The 23,301-nt window shown below is 46.5% G+C and overlaps 1 protein-coding gene across 9 annotated transcripts in view; it reads left to right on the top strand.

Annotated features, from left to right (window-relative positions):
• auts2a (activator of transcription and developmental regulator AUTS2 a) overlaps nucleotides 1-23,301 on the top strand; it is a 1,550,343-nt gene that overhangs the window by 501,702 nt on the left and 1,025,340 nt on the right. Inside the window, exon 1 of one of the 9 annotated variants that reach the window (XM_072469462.1) lies at nucleotides 18,019-18,185. The exons of the other annotated variants lie outside the window; for them this stretch is intronic. Coding sequence (XP_072325563.1) covers nucleotides 18,138-18,185 — 48 coding nt within the window. The 5' untranslated portion in view covers nucleotides 18,019-18,137. Of the gene's footprint in view, nucleotides 1-18,018; nucleotides 18,186-23,301 lie in introns of those variants that run through there. 9 annotated transcript variants of the gene reach the window in all.

Genomic DNA, 23,301 nt, shown 5'->3' with positions numbered 1-23,301 from the left:
TTCCAAGGACTGTCATGTCAGACAATGGACCCTGTTTCGCCAGCCGTGAATGGTCGTCCTTTGCCGCAGCATATGGTTTCACTCATGTGACATCCAGCCCTCTGCATCCACAATCGAACGGGAAGGCTGAAAAGGGTGTCCACATCGCCAAGCGGCTCCTGTGCAAGGCGGCTGCTGCCGGATCGGACTTTAACCTTGCCTTGCTGGCCTATCGATCGGCCCCGCTATCCACGGGTCTCTCGCCAGCGCAGCTACTAATGGGTCGCTCCCTCAGGACGACGGTACCTTCCATCCTGGCACCAACAACAGACCATGAGGCGGTTCTTCGGAACATGCAACTGCAGCGTGATCGCCAGAAAAGTCGGTACGACACACGAGCGACGGACCTGCCCCCCCTGTCCTCCGGAGACAAAGTACGCGTCCATCAACCGTATGGTGGCTGGTCAGCACCGGCCGAAGTCCTCCGACAAGTGGCTCCCCGCTCGTTCCTGGTTCGCATGCCGGATGGTTCCATGCGTCGCCGCAATCAGCGCGCCCTTCGCCGACTTCCACGCTCACAGCCACACAGTACGCACACGCCAGATCCTCAACAGGCTTCCGAGGATGACTTTGTGGAGCTGCCGCACATCACGCCCTTTCCATCGCCACCCATGGCCATGCCTGCACAGCAGCCGGTGGTTCTTGATCCACCCTTGAGGCGATCAACCCGAACTCGTCGCAAGCCCATTAGACTGGACTTATAATACCGTTCATATGTTTAACAAGTTGCACAATTTTACATGATAACCTGTTGTTGTTTATCGTTCCAGATGTCGTCTGACTGGACAACTGTTCAAGTTTTTTTTTTTTCCTTCTTCTCTCGCTCGCATTTATGTTATGTTATGGTACAACTTGGTTCATGTGACACACCCGACATCGCCCCATGTACATAGTTCCGTCATATGCACATGCTGCACACGACACACACACACTCTTAGATGCACTCACGACACGATCATATTTATTACCATGTAGGCACATATCTTTGTAAAAAGGGGGGATGTCATGATATTCAAACACACACATCATGATGGACACACCAACAGGCAAATCAGAGCACACAACACTACAACCAATCACAGACAAGAACACCAACCACATAAAAAGCACGAGCACGACACCTGGTAGTCAGTAGGTCTGGGGACAAAGAAACAAGAAAGAGCTGTTAAAACATCACAAGCAGGGAACCCCCACGTGCAGGGTGCAAAGACAAAACTGTACATAGTAAGTTTAAATAAAATAGCGTTGTACCATATACAACCGTGTTGGCTCATCTGTGTGTCAGAACACCCAACACCACAGTAAGCTGAAAAATGGTTACAATGTAAATTGACTTGATATTGAAATTCTTTCCCCAAAGATTGAAACAATAAGCAATGTATGCCTGGTTCGGTGACCAATAATCCCTCACAACCGCTGGGGGTAATTTTGCGCAGCGCGACAAAATGGACAATATTGGATCAACCAATCATTTTACACATCTCCTAATTTTAATTTGTGAAAATCGGGGGGAGATGCATAATGCGCGGCTAATCTGATATCTTGTGGACTCAACAGAGATTGTGGCCACCTGTTGGAGAGCTGGTAAAAGCCTTGCATCTCTTCTTTTAGGGAAGGCCCAGACGGATTGCTCAACTCAGGCACTTGACAATCTGTTGGTGGGCCTTCCCCCAAGATTAAGGTCCCTGTGGGTGGATGTCCCGTCCTCTGTGAACTACTGGCCAATCAGAGACTGGCAGATGTATTGAATGGCAGCACCCCGAGGAAGGCAATGGCCGCTGCTGGTACACCATTCACACCAGGCCCAGTCTCGTTGCTGGATCCCAGGCTACAGGCAAGTGATGTTGTGAGGGAGATCACGGGGTGGAGGTTATGAGGGGTGGGCAGGTGGGTGTTCAGCAGCATAGGTAGGGGGCGGCTCTTAGCAGGCTGATCCCAGCCCATTCCTGATACCGCGCCCCTCGATCAGGGACTGAGTGCTTTTGAACAAGCTCGTGGCTTGGAAACCCTCAAGCTCCACCTCCAGGCTTTTCTTGTCATTCTCCCTGAGGAGCGGGCCCCCGTCCACTGCTGAATTAACATCCGAGCAAAGGTACTAGAACCTTGAGTGGGCATTAATTACTCAGAATTAATCAGGATGAAGGTGGGAAAGCGTTGGGTCCCCGCCCACCTCCCCCATCCACCCACCTAAATATTCCCATGGCTCTTTTAGCACTCCTCTAGGTCCAGAAGATGTGGGAGGGCTTCCCGCCAATCCCCACCACCCCTGCCAACCTCTTGGCCCCTTAAGGAAGCATCCAGCTTCCCCCACTTCCAATCTCCAGAATCTCCAATCGCAAGCCTCCATCCATCCTTCCTGATCACCTGTCAGAGCTCCCAGTGCTCAGCTATGGCTTGTTACCCCCCGTCCACTGACCAGGTTGTCCATTTGGTTGCCTGCTGGAAGAGGGGTGGCCCAACAATATGTTAATTAGGTCTTGCCATTAAGATTGACAGTGTCAACATCTGTCCGGCCTTGCTGGGTTCATCGGTTGACGTTTGCCTCCTCCACACCCTCACTAGTTCCCCATTAATACTGGGCCCATTGCATGTTATGCTTGTGCAGTTGAACATTGTGTTATGAACAATTTGTAACAATACTGTGATGAATGTAGGACATTTTTATAAATTATATTTTATATTTGGTTATAGTGACGTTATAAAAATTATGGGTTAAAATACATACAGGCAGCATGTCTGCTAAAGCTGAGATTGAGGGGCCATAAAGGTGAGGTAATCATTAATTTTAACCATTTGCTTGTTTACAGAAAGATGGCTAATGGAACATTGTTTTGATTTTGGAGGACGCCGAGGGTGTAGATAATTCATGAGGCATTGTATTTAGTCCTAGCTGAGCAGGTCATGGGACATTTTTGTGGGAAGAGGCTGGAGAATGCCCTATGCTTTGGATACAGATGATGTTATTAATGGGAGGAGCCAGGTCTGTCTGCCATTTGGTGGCCTGTTATATACCATTTTAAGTTAACAGAAGTGTCTGACAAGGCAGAAGGATTTGTAGGTTGTTTCTGAAAGGGTCTCTCTCCAAGGATCTGCACAGAGAAGCAAGTGACCCTGTTGTGTTAACTTTATTTATAAGTGGCATTTGAATTGCATTGGGTTGCTTAATTGGAATATACAGTGGCAGGTGTCGATAATGAGTTAACAGTTTTTTCCCCTTTTATTTAATAACTGTTTGAATTGTTAATTGTAAAGCTATTGTTATTACAAAGAACAAAGAAAAGCACAGCACAGGAACAGGCCCTTCGGCCCTCCAAGCCTGCGCCTACCATGCTGCCCATCTAAACTAAAATCTTCTACACTTCCGGGGTCCGTATCCCTCCATTCCCATCCTATTCATGTATTTGTCAAGATGCCCCTTAAACGTCACTATCGTCCCTGCTTCCACCACCTCCTCTGGCAGCGAGTTCCAGGCACCCACTACCCTCTGTGTAAAAAATCTTGCCTCGTACATCTCCTCTAAACCTTGCCTCTCGCACATGAAACCTATGCCCCCTAGTAATTAACCCCTCTACCCTGGGAAAAAGTCTCTGACTATCCACTCTGTCTATGCCCCTCATAATTTTGTAGACCTCTATCAGGTCGCCCCTCAACCTCCTTCGTTCCAGTGAGAACAAACCTAGTTTATTCACCCGCTCCTCATAGCTAATGCCCTCCATACCAGGCAGCATCCTGCTAAATCCCTTCTGCACCCTCTCGAAAGCCTCCACATCCTTCTGGTAGTGTGGCGACCAGAATTGAACACTATACTCCAAGTGTGGCCTAACTAAGGTTCAATACAGCTGCAACATGACTTGCCAATTTTTATACTCAATGCCCCGGCCAATGAAGGCAAGCATGCCGCATGCCTTCTTTACTGGATTCTCCACCTGTGTTGCCCCTTTCAGTGACCTGTGGACCTGTACTCCTAGATCTCTCTGACTGTCAATGCTCTTGAGGGTTCTACCATTCACTGTATATTCCCAACCTGTATTAGACCTTCCAAAATGCATTACCTCACATTTGTCCGGATTAAACTCAATCTGCCATCTCGCCGCCCAAGTCTCCAAACGATCTAAATCCTGCTGTATCCTCTGACAGTCCTCATTGCTATCCGCAATTCCACCAACCTTTGTATCGTCCGCAAACTTACTAATCAGAATTATTAATTCTGTGTTTAAGATAAAGTTTGTTTTACAAAAGATACATATTGGTCAATGTCGTCATTCCTGTGGTTTAATAGTCTTCCCTCAGTCTCATAAATTGTAACTTGGGTTTCTCGTACAGTCTTAACAATATGTCTCCAAGGCATTGCAGTGACGAGGAACTATCTCCATGCTGGCTTCTGCTAGACTACTATTGTACGCAGTCCACTATCATGTGACTCTCTACGTCATGCTGTGGGCGGCACTGTTCTCCAGTCCTAATACCCGATACTACACCGAGAAAGGGAAGAAAAATATTGGTGCTAGAAGCACTGTTCACACTTAATCATCCCAAAGTGCTTCTCAGCTGATGAAGTACTTTATGAATAATGGAGGAATTGTACCTGACCTAGCAACACTTGATGCTGATACAGTGCACGAAAGAAAAGTGATCTGTTCTGTTCCATGTATGGTGCTGTGGCTTTTGAGGAACAAAACAAAAGAAGAGCCTGTGATAAACTTCCTGATGTTTGGCTTGGGCACCTGACGTCAGTTCTCCATGAACTGCTGGCAATGTTCTAACTTTTTTTAATGTCGCTGGGCATTGTGTTAAATTGTCTCTTTTTAAAAATAAATTTAGAGTACCCAATTCCTTTTTTCCAATTAAGGGGCAATTTAGTGTGGCCAATCCACCTACCCTGCACATCTTTGGGTTGTGGGGGCGAAATCCACACAAACACGGGGAGAATGTGCAAACTCTACACGGACAGTGACCCAGGGCTGGGATCGAACCTGGGACCTCAGCGCCGTGAAGCTGTAGTGCTAACCACTGCACCACCATGCTGCCCTCTGTTAAATTGTCTCTTGACTACATGCATATGTCTGACATGATTAGAGCCACATCACACAGCGAGCTTTTTCAGCCTGACAATGGAATGTACGCAGGCAATCAACGTCCGCCACATTTGATTCCCTGTACCACACCAGATACAGTGAATATAGAACATCATCAGTTTTTTTGTAAAATATTTTTATTCTCCATTTTCACATTTTCTTCAAAATTTACATCCCACCAACAAGCAGTAAACGGTAACAAATACAAAGTCAATTTCTTTATCAACAACAACGATCCCATCCTCCCACCACCCCAAACAACGACCCACCTGACAATAGAAGCATCAAATAAAACAAACCCCCCCACGGTGGGACAAATAAAGGAGAGAAAAAAAAGAAAAAGGAATCGCCTATGGTCACCGTTGACCTATAGAGCCCCCCCCCCTTCCCCTAACATTCAATGCCATCTAATCCCCGAAAGAGTACCGTAAATGACACCCACGCATTGCAGACCCACCCACCCCCACCCCCTCCCCCTCCCGACTCCTCTCCTCCACTTCCTCTTACAAAACTCCTCCCCCCCAACCTCTTTTCCTTCCCCCCCCAACTTTTCACCCCGGCTGGACTCATCGGAACCTGCTCTGCCGGGCTCCGATGGCCGCAGCCCCTCCCCCCACCCCACTCCCATTCACTGGCTGGCTTAAACCGGCCAGCGTGGAGGCCCCCGCCCGGGTTTCTTTCCCCCTTGCCCAGTCCCAGGAAAACCAAGAAATCCCCTTTAACACACAAATCCCGCATACACACCCAAGCCCCAAAGAACCATCATTGCAAGTGGAAGTCCCATCTCTTCCCTTGTCCAAGCATACACAATGTTAGCTCATTTAGCACAGACACCAGCTGCAGTGAAAAAAATATAGTTACATGAAGCTACATCGGTGCATGACCACTTCTCAATTCAGCCACAGTCCTTCTGCCTTCGCAAGCCCCTCCGCTGCTTCCGCCGTCCCGAAATAAAAGTCGTTGGATTTGTAGGTCACCCTCAACTTAGCTGGGTCTACTATGCCACACTGCAACTTACTGATGTACAGTGCCTTCTTCACCCAGTTGAAGGCAGCCCGCCTCCTCGCCAGCTCCACCGTATAGTCCTGGTATACACGTATACCAGCTCCAGCCCACTGCACCACAAGCTTCTGCTTTGCCCAGCATAGGACATTCTCCTTCACACTGTACCTACGAAAACACAAAGTTACTACTCTTGGCGGCTCACTCTCCTTTGGTACAGGCCTCCACGACCGATGAGCCCGATCCAGTTCATATCGGGAGGGATCATCCCCCTCCACCATTAGCTTCATCAACATCGTGGCAAAATACTCAGTCGGCCTCGGGCCTTCCACTCCTTCGGGAAGACCAACAAACCTCAGATTCTGTCGCCTGGATCTGTTTTCCAAATCGTTCATTTTGGCTCGCAGATCCTTGTTGATCTCTATCACCTTCCGCATCTCCTTCCCCATGGAGGTAATTTGATCACTGTGCTGCAATAATGTCTCTTCCACGTCCTTCAATGCCTCACCTTGCTCCTGCACCTCTGCCACTGCGCTCAATACCGCCGCCCTCATCGGGCAATCGCCTCCTCCACCAGTACTTTCAATACCGCCCCCATCTCCTTCCTCATCGCCTCCATGTGCTTTGTGAACTGCCTTTAGAGTTCCACCGCCATCACCATGGTCATCTCTTCAGCCGTGGGCAATGCAGCCTCCCCAGGTGCCCCAGCCTCCACTTTTCTTGCCGTCCCCGCGGTGACCTTTCCACTCCCCAACGGACTTTCAGCTGCTTTTTTCACGGCCGTTTTTTAACTTGTTTTCGACATTTCCCTTCACTGTGCCTTCTCCCTGCTTTTGCCGCCTATGTTGCCCCTGGGACCTTGCGTTAAACCCCGAAAATGCTGTTCCCGAATGGGAGCCCTCATGTGCGGCTGCCTCCTACCCGCCGTCACCGGAAGTCAACTTTATCAGTTGAACAGCTTCTTCCAAAGTAGATCAAAAATTTCATATCGGCAGGATCAGCACGGTAGCCTTGTGGATAGCACAATTGCTTCACAGCTCCAGGGTCCCAGGTTCGATTCCGGCTTGGGTCACTGTCTGTGCGGAGTCTGCACATCCTCCCCGTGTGTGCGTGGGTTTCCTCCGGGTGCTCCGGTTTCCTCCCACAGTCCAAAGATGTGCAGGTTAGGTGGATTGGCCATGATAAATTGCCCTTAGTGTCCAAAATTGCCAGTAGTGTTGGATGGGGTTACTGGGTTATGGGGATAGGGTAGAGGTGTGGACCTCGGATAGGGTGCTCTTTCCAAGAGCCGGTGCAGACTCGATGGGCCGAATGGCCTCCTTCTGCACTGTAAATTCTATGAAATCTATGATATTCGAGCTATTTAGTATATTCCGTGTAAGAGACAGTTGTTCGGATGGAATGGGTGTCTTTCTCCTATGGTTTACAAGTAAGCCCGCCACCCCTGAATTGTTCCAGGAAAGATTGCTCCAATGTACTGGTTAGGTGCTGGAGATTCAGCTTTGCAGTGGTTAGGTGAGGTCAGACACAGGTCCAGTTATATTGGGCGCGATTTAACAGGTCCCCCACACCTCCCACACACATGGGCATTACCCCGCACACCCCAAGTGAGAGTACTCCGCTATGGGGTACCTGGGAGCCCCCCTTCAGACCCCCCCCCAGGATTCCCACCCATCACCCCTCCCAGCGCCACCTTCTTACCTGCCCTGCAACTCTCCACCATCCATACCCTCCCTCCAACCTCCTTTCATTGAAATAGAACATAGAACATAGAACAATACAGCGCAGTACAGGCCCTTCGGCCCACGATGTTGCACCGAAACAAAAGCCATCTAACCTACACTATGCCATTATCATCCATATGTTTATCCAATAAACTTTTAAATGCCCTCAATGTTGGCGAGTTCACTACTGTAGCAGGTAGGGCATTCCACGGCCTCACTACTCTTTGCGTAAAGAACCTACCTCTGACCTCTGTCCTATATCTATTACCCCTCAGTTTAAAGTTATGTCCCCTCGTGCCAGCCATATCCATCCGCGGGAGAAGGCTCTCACTGTCCACCCTATCCAACCCCCTGATCATTTTGTATGCCTCTATTAAGTCTCCTCTTAACCTTCTTCTCTCCAACGAAAACAACCTCAAGTCCGTCAGCCTTTCCTCATAAGATTTTCCCTCCATACCAGGCAACATCCTGGTAAATCTCCTCTGCACCCGCTCCAAAGCCTCCACGTCCTTCCTATAATGCGGTGACCAGAACTGTACGCAATACTCCAAATGCGGCCGTACCAGAGTTCTGTACAGCTGCAACATGACCTCCCGACTCCGGAACTCAATCCCTCTACCAATAAAGGCCAACACTCCATAGGCCTTCTTCACAACCCTATCAACCTGGGTGGCAACTTTCAGGGATCTATGTACATGGACACCTAGATCCCTCTGCTCATCCACACTTTCAAGAACTTTACCATTAGCCAAATATTCCGCATTCCTGTTATTCCTTCCAAAGTGAATCACCTCACACTTCTCTACATTAAACTCCATTTGCCACCTCTCAGCCCAGCTCTGCAGCTTATCTATATCCCTCTGTAACCTGCTACATCCTTCCACACTATCGACAACACCACCGACTTTAGTATCGTCTGCAAATTTACTCACCCACCCTTCTGCGCCATCCTCTAGGTCATTGATAAAAATGACAAACAGCAACGGCCCCAGAACAGATCCTTGTGGTACTCCACTTGTGACTGTACTCCATTCTGAACATTTCCCATCAACCACCACCCTCTGTCTTCTTTCAGCTAGCCAATTTCTGATCCACATCTCTAAATCACCCTCAATCCCCAGCCTCCGTATTTTTTGCAATAGCCTACCGTGGGGAACCTTATCAAACGCTTTGCTGAAATCCATATACACCACATCAACTGCTCTACCCTCGTCTACCTGTTCAGTCACCTTCTCAAAGAACTCAATAAGGTTTGTGAGGCATGACCTACCCTTCACAAAGCCATGCTGACTATCCCTGATCATATTATTCCTATCTAGATGATTATAAATCTTGTCCCTTATAATCCCCTCCAAGACTTTACCCACTACAGACGTGAGGCTCACCGGTCTATAGTTGCCGGGGTTGTCTCTGCTCCCCTTTTTGAACAAAGGGACCACATTTGCTGTCCTCCAGTCCTCTGGCACTATTCCTGTAGCCAATGATGACATAAAAATCAAAGCCAAAGGTCCAGCAATCTCTTCCCTGGCCTCCCATAGAATCCTAGGATAAATCCCATCAGGTCCCGGGGACTTATCTATTTTCAGCCTGTCCAGAATTGCCAACACCTCTTCCCTACGTACCTCAATGCCATCTATTCTATTAGCCTGGGGCTCAGCATTCTCCTCCACAACATTATCTTTTTCCTGAGTGAATACTGACGAAAAATATTCATTTAGTATCTCGCCTATCTCTTCAGACTCCACACACAATTTCCCATCCCTGTCCTTGACTGGTCCTACTCTTTCCCTAGTCATTCGCTTATTCCTGACATACCTATAGAAAGCTTTTGGGTTTTCCTTGATCCTTCCTGCCAAATACTTCTCATGTCCCCTCCTTGCTCGTCTTAGCTCTCTCTTTAGATCCTTCCTCGCTACCTTGTAACTATCCATCGCCCCAACCGAAACTTCACACTTCATCTTCACATAGGCCTCCTTCTTCCTCTTAACAAGAGATTCCACTTCCTTGGTAAACCACGGTTCCCTCGCTCGACGCCTTCCTCCCTGTCTGACCGGTACATACTTATCAAGAACACGCAGTAGCTGATCCTTGAACAAGCCCCACTTATCCAGTGTGCCCAACACTTGCAGCCTACTTCTCCACCTTATCCCCCCCAAGTCACGTCTAATGGCATCATAATTGCCCTTCCCCCAGCTATAACTCTTGCCCTGCGGTGTATACTTATCCCTTTCCATCATTAACGTAAACGTCACCGAATTGTGGTCACTGTCCCCAAAGTGCTCTCCTACCTCCAAATCCAACACCTGGCCTGGTTCATTACCCAAAACCAAATCCAACGTGGCCTCGCCTCTTGTTGGCCTGTCAACATATTGTTTCAGGAAACCCTCCTGCACACACTGTACAAAAAACGACCCATCTATTGTACTCGAACTATATATTTTCCAGTCAATATTTGGAAAGTTAAAGTCTCCCATAATAACTACCCTGTTACTTTCGCTCATATCCAGAATCATCTTCGCCATCCTTTCCTCTACATCCCTAGAACTATTAGGAGGCCTATAAAAAACTCCCAACAGGGTGACCTCTCCTTTCCTGTTTCTAACTTCAGCCAATACTACCTCGGAAGAGTCCCCATCTAGCATCCTCTCCGCCACCGTAATACTGCTCTTGACTAGCAGCGCCACACCTCCCCCTCTTTTGCCTCCTTCTCTGAGCTTACTAAAACACCTAAACCCCGGAACCTGCAACATCCATTCCTGTCCCTGCTCTATCCATGTCTCCGAAATGGCCACAACATCGAAGTCCCAGGTACCAACCCACGCTGCCAGTTCCCCTACCTTGTTTCGTATACTCCTGGCATTGAAGTAGACACACTTCAAACCACCTACCTGAACGCTGGCCCCCTCCTGCGACGTCAAATCTGTGCTCCTGACCTCTATACTCTCATTCTCCCTTACCCTAAAACTACAATCCAGGTTCCCATGCCCCTGCTGCATTAGTTTAAACCCCCCCAAAGAGCACTAACAAATCTCCCCCCCAGGATATTTGTGCCCCTCAGGTTCAGATGTAGACCATCCTGTCTGTAGAGGTCCCACCTTCCCCAGAAAGAGCCCCAGTTATCCAAAAATCTGAAACCCTCCCGCCTGCACCATCCCTGTAGCCACGTGTTTAAATGCTCTCTCTCCCTATTCCTCATCTCACTATCACGTGGCACGGGCAACAACCCAGAGATAACAACTCTGTTTGTTCTAGTTCTGAGCTTCCATCCTAGCTCCCTGAAAGCCTGCCTGACATCCTTGTCCCCTTTCCTACCTATGTCGTTGGTGCCAATGTGGACCACGACTTGGGGCTGCTCCCCCTCCCCCCTAAGGACCCGGAAAACACGATCCGAGACATCACGTACCCTTGCACCTGGGAGGCAACATACCAAACGTGAGTCTCTCACGCTCCCACAAAATCTCCTATCTGTGCCCCTGACTATAGAGTCCCCAATTACTAATGCTCTGCTCCTCTCCCCCCTTCCCTTCTGAGCAACAGGGACAGACTCCGTGCCAGAGGCCCGTACCCCATGGCTTACCCCTGGTAAGTCGTCCCCCCCACAAGTATCCAAAGCGGTATACTTGTTTCTCACGGGAACAACCGCAGGGGATCCCTGCACTGACTGTTTTTTCCCAGTCCCTCTTACAGTTACCCACCTATCTCCAATCTTTGGTGTAACTAATTCCCTGAAGCTGCTATCTATGACCCCTTCTGCCTCCCGAATGATCCGAAGTTCTTCCAACTCCAGCTCCAGTTCCCTAACTCGGTCTTGGAGGAGCTGGAGATGGCAGCACTTCCTGCAGGTAAAATCAGCAGGGACACTAACTGCATCCCTCACCTCAAACATCCTGCAGGAGGAACATTGCACTCCCTTCCCTGCCATTCCTCTAACTTTCTACCAAGATCTGGCTAACAACTAAATTAAATTTTTATAAAAAATAATAATAATATAATAAAAATATGGTACTTACCTCAGACCAAAGGGTTTTATTATTAGGTTAGAGGAGGAGGGCGGGTGGGAGACACTACACGTGTAGTGTCTCGGGTTTCCTCTCCACCAGAATTTATTGGTGAGGGTCTTCCCAGACGTCCGCGGGTCGACTTCCTGTTCCCGCCTAAAAAACTAATTTAAAAAAAAAAAGAAAAATTCTCAGCTCCTGCTGAAATTGACTAACCAGCCAGCTCCACTCCCGCCGAAATCGACTGGCCTGCCCCTGCAAAGAGAAGTGATCCCCCCCTCGGGCCCTGACCCTTGGCAGTGCCACCCTGTCACCAGGGCACCCTTGCACTGCGACCCTGGCAATGCTCCTGCCAACTTGGCAGTACCACCCAGGCACCTTGACAGTGTCAGAGTGGCAGTGTCAAGGTGCCATCCAGGTAGTACCAAGGTGCCTGTGTTCCAGGGGGAGGGCCAGGGAGCCAAGCTGCCCTATCCCTGACCACCCAGGGGCCTCCGATGGCCTGGGAGACCAAGCAGGTGCTGTTCCACCTCGTCCATGTTTGCGTGGACCAGTACTGAACAGCGCCCAGTGGCTGCCTCCTGGTGATGCCTGTAGATCCCAGAAGGCCTGTAGATACTGGGTAAGTAGGCCTTAAAGACATACATACGCGAGTGTGGTTTGGTCCCGGCCATTGTGGGCGGGTTCCTGATCCCAACGCCTCGTGGGACTTGGGTAGATCCTGCGAGGCGTCAAGGCGGTCGGGAAGCCCACGGAAGGCCTTACCCGGGATCTACCGGCCACGTTGCGCTCCCGTTTGGGTGTCGCGCAGCCGATGGACTGCGCCCACTGTCTTCACTCAGTCCTCTGCTTGAGCCTCAAGGTATCCAACATAAATAATGTCCATTTCAGACAGAGTAACAGACATTGACCACAGTCTGTGGAATTGTTCCCCAGTAAAGAGTCAGTGGCTTCGAGAGGAAGATCAGGAGTGAAAATGTGAAATTTTGTTTGACTATTTTGTATTAACGTACTTAATTCCCCATGACAATAACTCTGTGTGTAGCAAAAAAGTTTGGTCGCAATAATGGTTCTTGCAACATGAGAATTAATTTGTCTCAGAATCCAGTACCGTTGAAGTGCCTCCCGGTGGCCTTATTGCTAATAGTTTCACATTTTCTGGATACTTTGAATGAACAGTCTGTAATACGTTTCCTTTGTCACCTCAATTGACAGATGCCATTTGTATATGGTCGGTGATTCCTGTTCCAATATCGATTACTTTACATTGTATGAACGTATTAAAGCCCATTTACCACTTCATCCCACTTGTTTAATTGAGTTGGATGTATTTGCATGTCATCAATCTCCCTTATTCTAGTCACTGAGCCACATAGTTTGGTATCATAGGAAGATTTATTGATATTACTGGGAAAGTCATGCATCTAGATCAGACAGAGTAATGTACCAACTGGACTCTGCATGCTTGCACACCATCTACCTATCCATTCATCCATCCTGATCATTCTTGTTCTTAGTGTACACGTCCTGTTAGCTGTACACTTTCCACCCTGCCTATCTGTTGAATTTGCTGGCCATAACTAACATATCTATTTATTTCTGATTAAGTCCTCCTGGCATCGACACGTTAAATGGCACTGCCCCACCCTAAGGCCTGTGAAAATTCTACCTCTCTTGGTTCCTCTGGTTCGCTGTCTTGGTTTTCAGCCTGCTCAGCCATCTGCAGAATTTCCCTCGCCCCTTCACTCTTTCCTGAAGCCTCTCACTACCCTGCGTTTGAATGCCCCTACTTTTCCCTGCCCTTTGTGTACGACAAACTCTGAAACCCTGTACGATAAACTCGCATGGCCATGAACCGCAGCATGGTGGCACAGTGGTTGGCACTGCTGCCTCACAGCGCCAGGGACGCAGGTTCGATTCCGACCTTGAGTGACTGTGAAGTTTGCACGTTCCCTCCGTGTCTGCGTGAGTTTCCTCCCACAGTCCAAAGATGTGCAGGTTAGGTGGATTGGCCATGCTAAATTGTCCCTTAGGGTGGGGTCGCTGGAATATGTCAGGGGAAGGGGCCAAGGTTGGATCGGCTTTCAAAGAGTGGTGCAGACTTGATGGGCTGAATGGCCTCCTTCTGCACTGTAGGGATTCTACATTTTAAATTATTTCAAGTGCAGTTGCTATTTCGCTGTTACTACGGCAGTGAAACAATTCACAGGGCTTGAATCCTGATCCCAGGTCGCAGCCAGGCAGGCAACTAACAGGGTTTCCTTCAATAAGGAGGGGCTTTGTTCAACACCGTGGTGAAAAAAACTTGTTTGCAATATTTAGTTCATGTAGAGGACTTAAATTGTGATTGACAACTTACAATCAGCAGTTTTGGTCTAGGGACGTTAAATAATGAAGACAACCTTTCAGGTCAAGTATCGGGAAAGTTGTCCGATCATCAAATAGCAGTGGCCTTTGCAGCATACTGTATGTTACATAACACAAGACAGTGTATCCTCTGACTGACTGTAACCAACATCACATGGGAGTGTTGCTAACGTTTGGTTGACTCTTAATTCGCAATTTGCTCTGTTTGTTTAACCTTTGCTCTAGAGTCGCCAGGTATCTTTATGATACCGCCACGAGGTTCAAGTTCAAGGACTGATCAATAACTCAACACACCAATTAGTAAGATTCAAATCAAAATACATTTATTATACACAGTAAATCACTACTCATGCATAAACTCTACTTTCTAGACTATTCCTATCACTAAAAGGCCTGTAATTAGCTTCGGAATTGGCCCACCAGGTCAGGGGAACAAATGGCCTTTTGTTCAGGTCCTGAGTCTGCAGGATTCAAAAGCTGGTATGGACTGGTAGCTAGGAGCGCCTATCTCGTAGCGAGAGTTGACTTGAGACTTACTTGGTTGGCGTGGCCGCTGGACAGTTCACTCTCATGGGTTGATTCAAGTTGCTGAGTGACCCTGCCAAGAAGGACGATTTGAACTTGGGGGCTTTACTTTATAGTCCCCAGGGGCTTCCCACCCTTCGGGGCGGACCCCGTACCTGGTTCCAAATGATTAGACTGCGTTCCGATCATTTGGATCGATTTCTCCAAGACTGGAGTTGTTCCCTGATCGCTGGGCGGTCCCTAAATGTCCATTGGCCTTCCTTTGTCTTGGCTCCTGCTGACGCCGAGGAGTCTTGCTGGCTTTATTCACCTTGAGTGTTGCAATTGAGCCTTGGAATCGCTCATTACTATGCAGAAGGCTGCTGGTTTCAGTGCTGTCTGGTTTTTGCAAGTTTCAATACACCTGATTTCTGTATTTGCTAGTCTTTGCCTGTGTTGGCTGAATTTCCCTTCAGTCTTTGCGGTTCTCCATTTTAAGTCGGGAAGTGGCCAACCCAGGTGGCTACAGGAGCTGCAGCTATTAGAATAAAAATGATACCTCTGCATGCATTTCCAACACATGGTGTGTCCCACGTCTCTGACACAGTCAGTAATAGCTACATTTATTCTCAGCAAATTTCGTGCAGGTCATTAATTCCCGTGGGAAAATCTTCCGACGGTATTTATTTTAAAAAGACAGTTATTTGGAAACTACGCAAGATATTTGGAAGATATGGCATTTAGGATGAAGGGGATTAAAGGATATGGATGGGAAAGTGGGATTAAGCTATTGAGTTGGATAATCAGCCATGATCAGAATGAATGGTGGAGCAAGCTTGAAGGGCCGAATCGCCCCTCCTGCTCCTATTTTCTATGTTTATAAGCAGAAATGTCCCCCATCAGCAAGAAACCCCTGATGAGCGCAGGTCTCGGCATGCCTGTAGCTTAAGATAAATTTTAACAATCGGAGCAGACAAAGAATCCTGATTCTGATCTGGAACTTCTGCAGCAATTAAACTCTGAATCCCCCCTTGCACATTTCTGTCATTAAACCTTGTACAACGAGATGCATTTATCTGGCCACTTTAGCACAATAAAATCCAATTCAATAGAAATCTGGATAAAAAGTCTAATGATGACCATGGAATCATTGCTGATTGTCTTAAAAACCTATCTGGTTCACTAATGTCTTTTAGGGAAGGAAATCTGCCGCCCTTACCTGGTCTGGTGTCTGGCCTACATGTGAAATCAGGCCCACAGCAACGTGGTTGACTCTTAGCCACCCCCTGCATGGCCTAGCAAACCACTCAGTTCAAAGGCAATAGGGATGGGCAACAAACGCTGCTTTCCTTGCCAGCAATGCCCACGCCCCATGAAAGAATAAAGAAAAGATGACCCAAGGTATTTTACATGGGTGATTATCAAACAAAATCTGACACCAGTCCACATAAGGAGATGTTACGGGAAGTGGGCCTAAAGTTGAGTCGCTGAGAAGTCTAGGGGGTGAGCATAGTAGGCTAAGGCAATTTAGCACAGTGGGCTAAGACAGCTGGCTTGTAATGCAGAACAAGACCAGCAGCGCGGGTTCGATTCCCGTTCCAGCCTCCCCGAAAAGGCGCCGGAATGTGGCGACTAGGGGCTTTTCATAGTAACTTCATTGAAGCCTACTTGTGACAATAAGTGATTATTATTATTAAGTTTAAGGGGGGAATTCTTGAGTTTTAAGGCAGCTGATAGCATGGTCAAAAATGGTGGAATATTCAATCAAACGTGGGGCTGGAGTTAAAGAGATTGTAAGGTACTAAGCCACGAAGGGATTTGAAAACCAGGATGAGAATTTCAAAATTGAGGCATTATCTGAGGTGGCTACATTTATTTAACAATTAGATTTTGTGTCCTGAAAAGACACCGCTCCATCCGGACAGCAGTAATAGCCGCTTGTACCTATATAATAGTATAACTTGGCAAGAACAAGGGAGATCTTGTATTGTATTAGAAAGGATAACAAATGTCTGGTAACTAGGTTAAGGCCTCTGCAGTTCAATTTCAATGGCCTGCTTGAACAAGCAGAAAATTCGAAACTGTATCACAGCCGGCCTATTGAACTGCTCCCCTGCTCACAGAAGGCAATATGATTGTTAACTGTGGATCAAAAATAAATCCAGTTGTGCAGTTTGGTGATGAACTGCAGACACTTCACACTGCTTTCTGGAATGACTTTAAATGAGCTTAACAATGCTTGAAGAATCAAGGGGCGATCATCCTAAATGACTGCACACTTTAATCCTTCTTTTAGAATTGCCTTGAAGCCATAAAGTTTATATTTGTTCAAACTAGGAAAGAAGATTGGGGGTTTGCAAGCCCGATTATGTGATAAATGTTGATCGTTGTCATAATGCACAGTGTATCAGAATCAACAATTAGCTGCTGTTTAATTTAGATATATATTGTGCTGATAAAAGTCTTGGGGCTAATTCCAGTCCAGTTTCGTCTAAGAAAGGATAGTGTCCGAGCTCATTGCGCTCCATTATTCCCAAATAATAGTCAATCGAAAGCTCGGAACAAATGGTATCCAACAAACCCCATAATTATTATTTTTAAGACCCTCACTGTATTAATGACACCAAAACCAAACAAACCATTTCTGAAAGACTTGGGAATGATGGGGTTAATCCTACATGTATGTTTTGCTGCAAATGCTGTTCTAATATAATTGATGTACTGAACCACTGTACTATGAAAGTATGAAGCAGCAGAGTAAGACGTAGATCGGGGAAAGCAAGTGAGTCCTACAGTGTTATATTGTCATCTGTTGTAACTGCTGGCTGAACAAGCTGAATGACAAACACAATTCTTCTGAAACTGGATTTGAAAGGGCTGGCTCAGTCAAGCTCCTGGTAATTATTTATTTTTTTTGGAATCTGTGTTCTGTTATTTTGATGTGGCACCAGGGCGCAGTCCTGCATGTGAACTCGGATGGACTGCAGTTTCCTGTCAGAATAATGTTTAGCCAGGTGTTAATCCGTGTCTGGAGGGGGGGAAGCGTTGGATTTCATTATCCATGCCACAGAGGGATTGGCCTCCTGGGACTGGGCCAGGTCTGAAGCCTCTTGGCTTACTGACATGTGCCATTTGTGATGAATACAGCTGAAGTCCATTTGAGAAATTCTCTTGGCATGCAGCCAATCTGTCAGAGCCACGCAAGAGCCAGGCTTTGAGGAAGCAGGGCTCAGTAGCAAGCTCCGAGTGTTCTGAGATTGAGGAGGGGGGTGGGGGGGATGCAAAGAGAAAACCTTCTTGGAAAAGCATCCCTCATACAGGAATCCTGTTGCCGCACAAAAGCTTTTTTTTTTTCATTCGTGAACGGTTCAGTTTCAGAAATACTTTTTAGTTTTTGTGTTCCGCTGTGAGGAACAGGAGGCGAGATCATGATTAAGTCGAGCTGGTTCTATGTCAAGTTCAAGTACGCAGAGAAGGTGAGTCAATACGTTTTCCTTTTCACTATGTCCCAAGGTAAGGCAAGTCCCTCCCCACGAACCAGCCCTTTGCGGCAGACAGGCTGCGGGCCGGCAGATAGAAAGACAAAAGTCACTGCTTGAGCAGGCTTGTGGCTTTTTATCCTTTCTCAATTCTTTTAAGACAATGGATTCTGTGTCATGCGTAATTTGTGCTGACAGGCACCTGCCCGGGAGTTAACTGGAAGTAGAAGTGGTCATTTTGTTTTTTTTACACTGCAGGCTCTCGTTGTTTTAACTTTGCACTGCTTCACGGATCCCAACGCAGTTCTCGACTATTTAAGCTGCTGCTGCTCTTTCTGGTAGACAATAAGTTGCAGCCCATGTGGTGAAGTGTGTTTTTGAATTTCGCTTCAGTAACTCAGGCTCTCCACACTTGACTGTCGGTGTTCATATCAAGGCAGGGTAAGACGAGCAGCAATGTAGAATGGAGCCCTTGTTGCATGATTCTGGAGAAATATTGAGTTGCAGATCTGGATGCACACCGAGTTTGACTTGCTAAGCATTGATGCAGGCAAAAATGGAAAGATTTTACACATTCTTTGCCGTTTATTACTTCCAATAAGTTACTCAAGGAACAAAACATAATCTTTTGCAAGTCAGCATAATGCCCAATTAAATTTTTTTTTTCCATATTCACCATTGATGCATTCTAAATAAATTAAAATGCTTGCTTTTTCTTCCCCTCAATCCATTTCGATAAATCTTTAGTAACTATTATGTTTCTGTGCTTCTGCTCTGACATGAATTTCTTGTGATGGTCCTGTTTTTTAATGAAGGGAAATGAGAGGCTTGAGCATATTGTCGTGACGGATGTAAATTTACATCCTCTAAGAAGCACAGGTTTTGGGGATACCTCCTCATCTCATCCTTTTCACTTGCTTTTTCATCTTTCTGTAATTATAGACTGTTCTGTTTTTGTATTAATTGAGATTGGCTTCTGGGATGTTGAAGATAGCAATAAACTCAACCACAGTACCATAATTAGGTGTGTATTCTATTACCTGGTAGGGTTTCAGGCACTTCCACAGTCAACAGTTGCTTCAATTCTGCTGGGTGTCTCACCTCCATAGTGAGCTACTAGCAAAAATATGTTAGCTTTTGTGGCCAGTGATCAGTGCCCCTCTCGTTGCTCTCCCTTTGTCTTTGTTCCCCCGTTGGGCCTGATTTTAACTCTGTAAAAGCTAAATGGTTTTGATGAGTTAAAATCGTGCCCTTTGTGTTTGCTTCCCTCCCCTTCTACATATTCATCCTTTCCTCAGCCTTTCCTCTGTTAGCTGCTCACCACCTTCTTTGTCCATTCTCTTCACTAATTTCACAGGCGCAGTACTTCCAGCATCACGTCACAACAAAGACCAGAGTTGTGCCCCAACAAGAATGTCCGAACCTGAACATCGACTTTAACTTTGGATGTTTAAATGTCCCATTATCCTTTCAGAGTTGTGCTTCACAATTCTTCTGATGACATTCTTTCATGGATTTCCTGAACTTTCCATGTTTCCAACATCCAAGTTTTTGTGCATTGCCCCCCACCCCTTTCTTTGCCCCATTATTGGTGTTCTTGCATCCAGTGGTCTAATCCCTATACACTTGAATGATTTCTCTAAACTCCTCTACCTTTCTACCTTTTCTGCTTTATGGACTGCCCCTCCCCAAAACCCACATCTTTGACCACAGTTTTGGTCAACCCTCCTCCCTTCCCCCTTTCTGGCTTGTTGCCCATTAGCCCTCACACCTCCTATGAAGTGCCTTCCTGTCCATTACTACCATTTACTTGCATAGCGTTTTCTATGTTAGGAATAAGTAGCAACAACAGCTCTGGCAATTGTCCAAATTCAGATTGGTAATAGCAATTCGATAACTTCTTCATTTTATAGTTAAAACAAAACGTATAAAATAGTACGATTTGAAATTAAAGTGACTCACTCAAGAAAATAAGTCACTGTACCAAAGGAAAATTAAACAAGGACAGCACGGTGGTGCAGTGGGATAGCACTGGTCGATACCGCCTCTGGGTCACTGTCCGTGTGGAGTTTGCACATTTTTCCCGTGTTTGCGTGGGTTTTGCCCCTATAGTAATCTTTGTAGGTGCATGCACACAAGGGGTTAATGGGTAAATAGCAGCACCACATGATCACTGGAGGGCTGGACCAACAGGGGTATAAAAAGCAGCCACACGGGGTCTCTCGGTCTCTCTCTCATGGGTGCACTGTCAACAGGGTAACATCAGAATCACAGAGATAGTTAGTGGAGTTACGTTTAGTTATTATTGTTAAATCTTGTTAACCAATTCCTAGTTTCCAAGTTAAGGTCAAGAACTCATGCATTAATAGTTATAGTTATTCAATAAATCTTTGTTGTTACTGGATGAGTTTGGGTCTTCTTCAACAAGATTCAGAGGACCTCACCATCAACCAAGGATTGAGTAACACATGTTATCGACCACGCAGGTAACACAACATGGTACCAAGGAGTGTTGGCCTTAACAACAAAAACAGAAACTAGCTAGATTAGGTTCGACAGACAAGAAAAAGAAAAAAAACGGATAGATATTCGACCACTGAAGGCATTGCAGCAGTCGGACCTCTCGGGCAAAAGAAAACCAGTAAGCTGGACTCACTTTCCATTTCTGGAAATTAAGGACATAACCGCTGCGCCAGATTCTAAAATAAATAGCCTACCTCTTATTGGCGGCGGGGAAACAGGCCATGGAGATATATAATTCATTCAATTTCTTGGAAGGTGAAAACAAAACTAAATTTAAAGTAATTATCGCAAAATTTGAACAACACTGTAAAAATCAGTCTGGTGAGACGCTGGAAAGACTTAAATTTCGTAATAGGTGCCAGAGATTCGGAGAGTCTATCACTGATTTTATTGCAGACCTCCAGGTACTAGCACAAGGCTGTAATTATGCTGATTTCAGAGATGCCATGATAATAGATCAATTAATTTATGGACTATCTGATAAAAATTTAACAAAAAAACGTTCACAGCAACAGTATCTAACTCTAGAAATCGTGATTAAACAGTGCATAGTGCATGAACAGAAAAGAAAATCAGTACCATCAATTTATCCAAAGAAAAAACGGCGCCAAAACTTACCACGAGGCAGAGGCAGGATCTCACTCGATGCAGCAGCACTTTTTGCTTGGCAGCCATCTTGACCGAGAGCGTTCCGGCCAGTACACACATGCACACTTCTCAAACAGAGAAAAAACGGCAAAATGCACTTGCGCACATGCGCGAGAAGCCGCGCATGCGCAGTTGCGAAAAGAGCGCACAGTACAGGAAACTCGGACTGCGCATGCGCAGTCGATTCCTTCATGTTACGTCACGAGCGTGATGACGCCAGAGGACCCGGACCACCCCCACTTAAAAGGGAAATGCCCGAAAATTGCAAATAAGAAATTTAAAGCTACAAACCGCAGATTTTTTTCCTCGAACAACAAAATGAAGACCGAGCCTCCACCCACAGTTAAAGATTACCTCCGCAGCACCCTGAAACATACAGTTTGCAACACCCAAAGAGAAGAGCACAATGACAAATCCATAGCAAAAGATTTGTTCATTGACGATGATTACTCAGGAGATGAGTTCCTCATTGGACAAATAGAGCACCATGACACATCCTTGACAAGAAGTGATGATTTGCTCATTGACGAATGCCACTCAACCATGGATCAGTTCTCTGGATCTGATGGTCATTGCAGCAGCAACATGGGTGCCAAGTTCCATACAAGTCCCATGGTGGGAGAATCCAGTACCATGATGACATGACAGCTCATCGACAAAATGGATGACAACCACATGTTACATATCCTAGCAGAAGGCGACGCCACGCAGCGAGCACAGAGTGACTCCACTGAGGGAGTGATACCGGCCTCCATAGCGAGCTCATTGACAGCTCCAGAATGGCCGCAAGCAACGACTCTGGAGCGACAGCCGTGAACGAGGAAGACTATGAAGGTCTATCCACCTTATTTGAGCCACCAGAAGAAGACTATGAAAGTCTACCCAGCTCATTTAATCGGCAAGAAGACACTGAATGTCTACCCACTGTATGTGAAAACAGTGACAAAGTGATCACACTCGACATACAGAGTGTGCAGGATCACAGCGAGACTGACAGAAGCACAGAGTAGGACTACTCTTGGGTCCAGTGAGACCACGTCAATTGAAATCTTGAAGATTTTAACTCCTGAAGAGGAGCATAAAGAGATCACAGATGATTCAAATGTACCGGAAATGTCTCCATCAGAGGAGCACCGAGGCAGCAAAGAACAACAATCAAATCCACCACAAATGACTGATGTCACCAACATCAATACGACATCAGATCGTTCTCACAGTTCTCAAAAAGAAACGCTCAATGTAACTGACACCAATAACTGTGACAATTACTCAAATTATCCACACGGAACACACATTGAGCGCAACAAGAGTACAAACATGCCTTGGCATGGCAACAAATCTCGCGAATTCGCATTTGCTCCACAACAAACAAACAAACCAGCTTTCAAGAAAGATGCAACACAGAATCGCTACCACAAGCATAAAAAAAATGTATAAATCAGACAACAAAGTGATTCGACCATTCCAATGCCTTGTGATGTCCTCACGTACACACATCAACATTGATGGTGGTCACGACGACATGACGACATCAACTGCCACCTCAATAACAGGTGACGAGATCAACCCACCTGATCAAACTCATACAATCTGCACTCAAAGTTTTTCGTTAGGATTGGAATTTTTAAACGTTGATTGGCTTTGTACAGTTATTATTACCATCACATTCTGTACACAGCATTACTTGTTTTATCGGTTCCCAGTTGACTTAATTCATTATGTTTGTTCAATTTTTGTTACACCACACAGAAAATCTGTAACACATTTAAAAGGGGGAGATGTAGTGATCTCTGTAGGTGCATGCACACAAGGGGTTAATGGGTAAATAGCAGCACCACATGATCACTGGAGGGCTGGACCAACAGGGGTATAAAAAGCAGCCACACTGGGTCTCTCGGCCTCTCTCTCGTGGGTGCACTGTCAACAGGGTAACAGGCATTCA

The sequence above is a fragment of the Scyliorhinus torazame genome, chromosome 12 (assembly GCF_047496885.1).
Source record: "Scyliorhinus torazame isolate Kashiwa2021f chromosome 12, sScyTor2.1, whole genome shotgun sequence".
Taxonomy (NCBI): domain Eukaryota; kingdom Metazoa; phylum Chordata; class Chondrichthyes; order Carcharhiniformes; family Scyliorhinidae; genus Scyliorhinus; species Scyliorhinus torazame.
The sequence above is the reverse complement of the archived record's forward strand: the minus strand, read 5'-3'. Positions and strand labels throughout refer to the sequence as shown.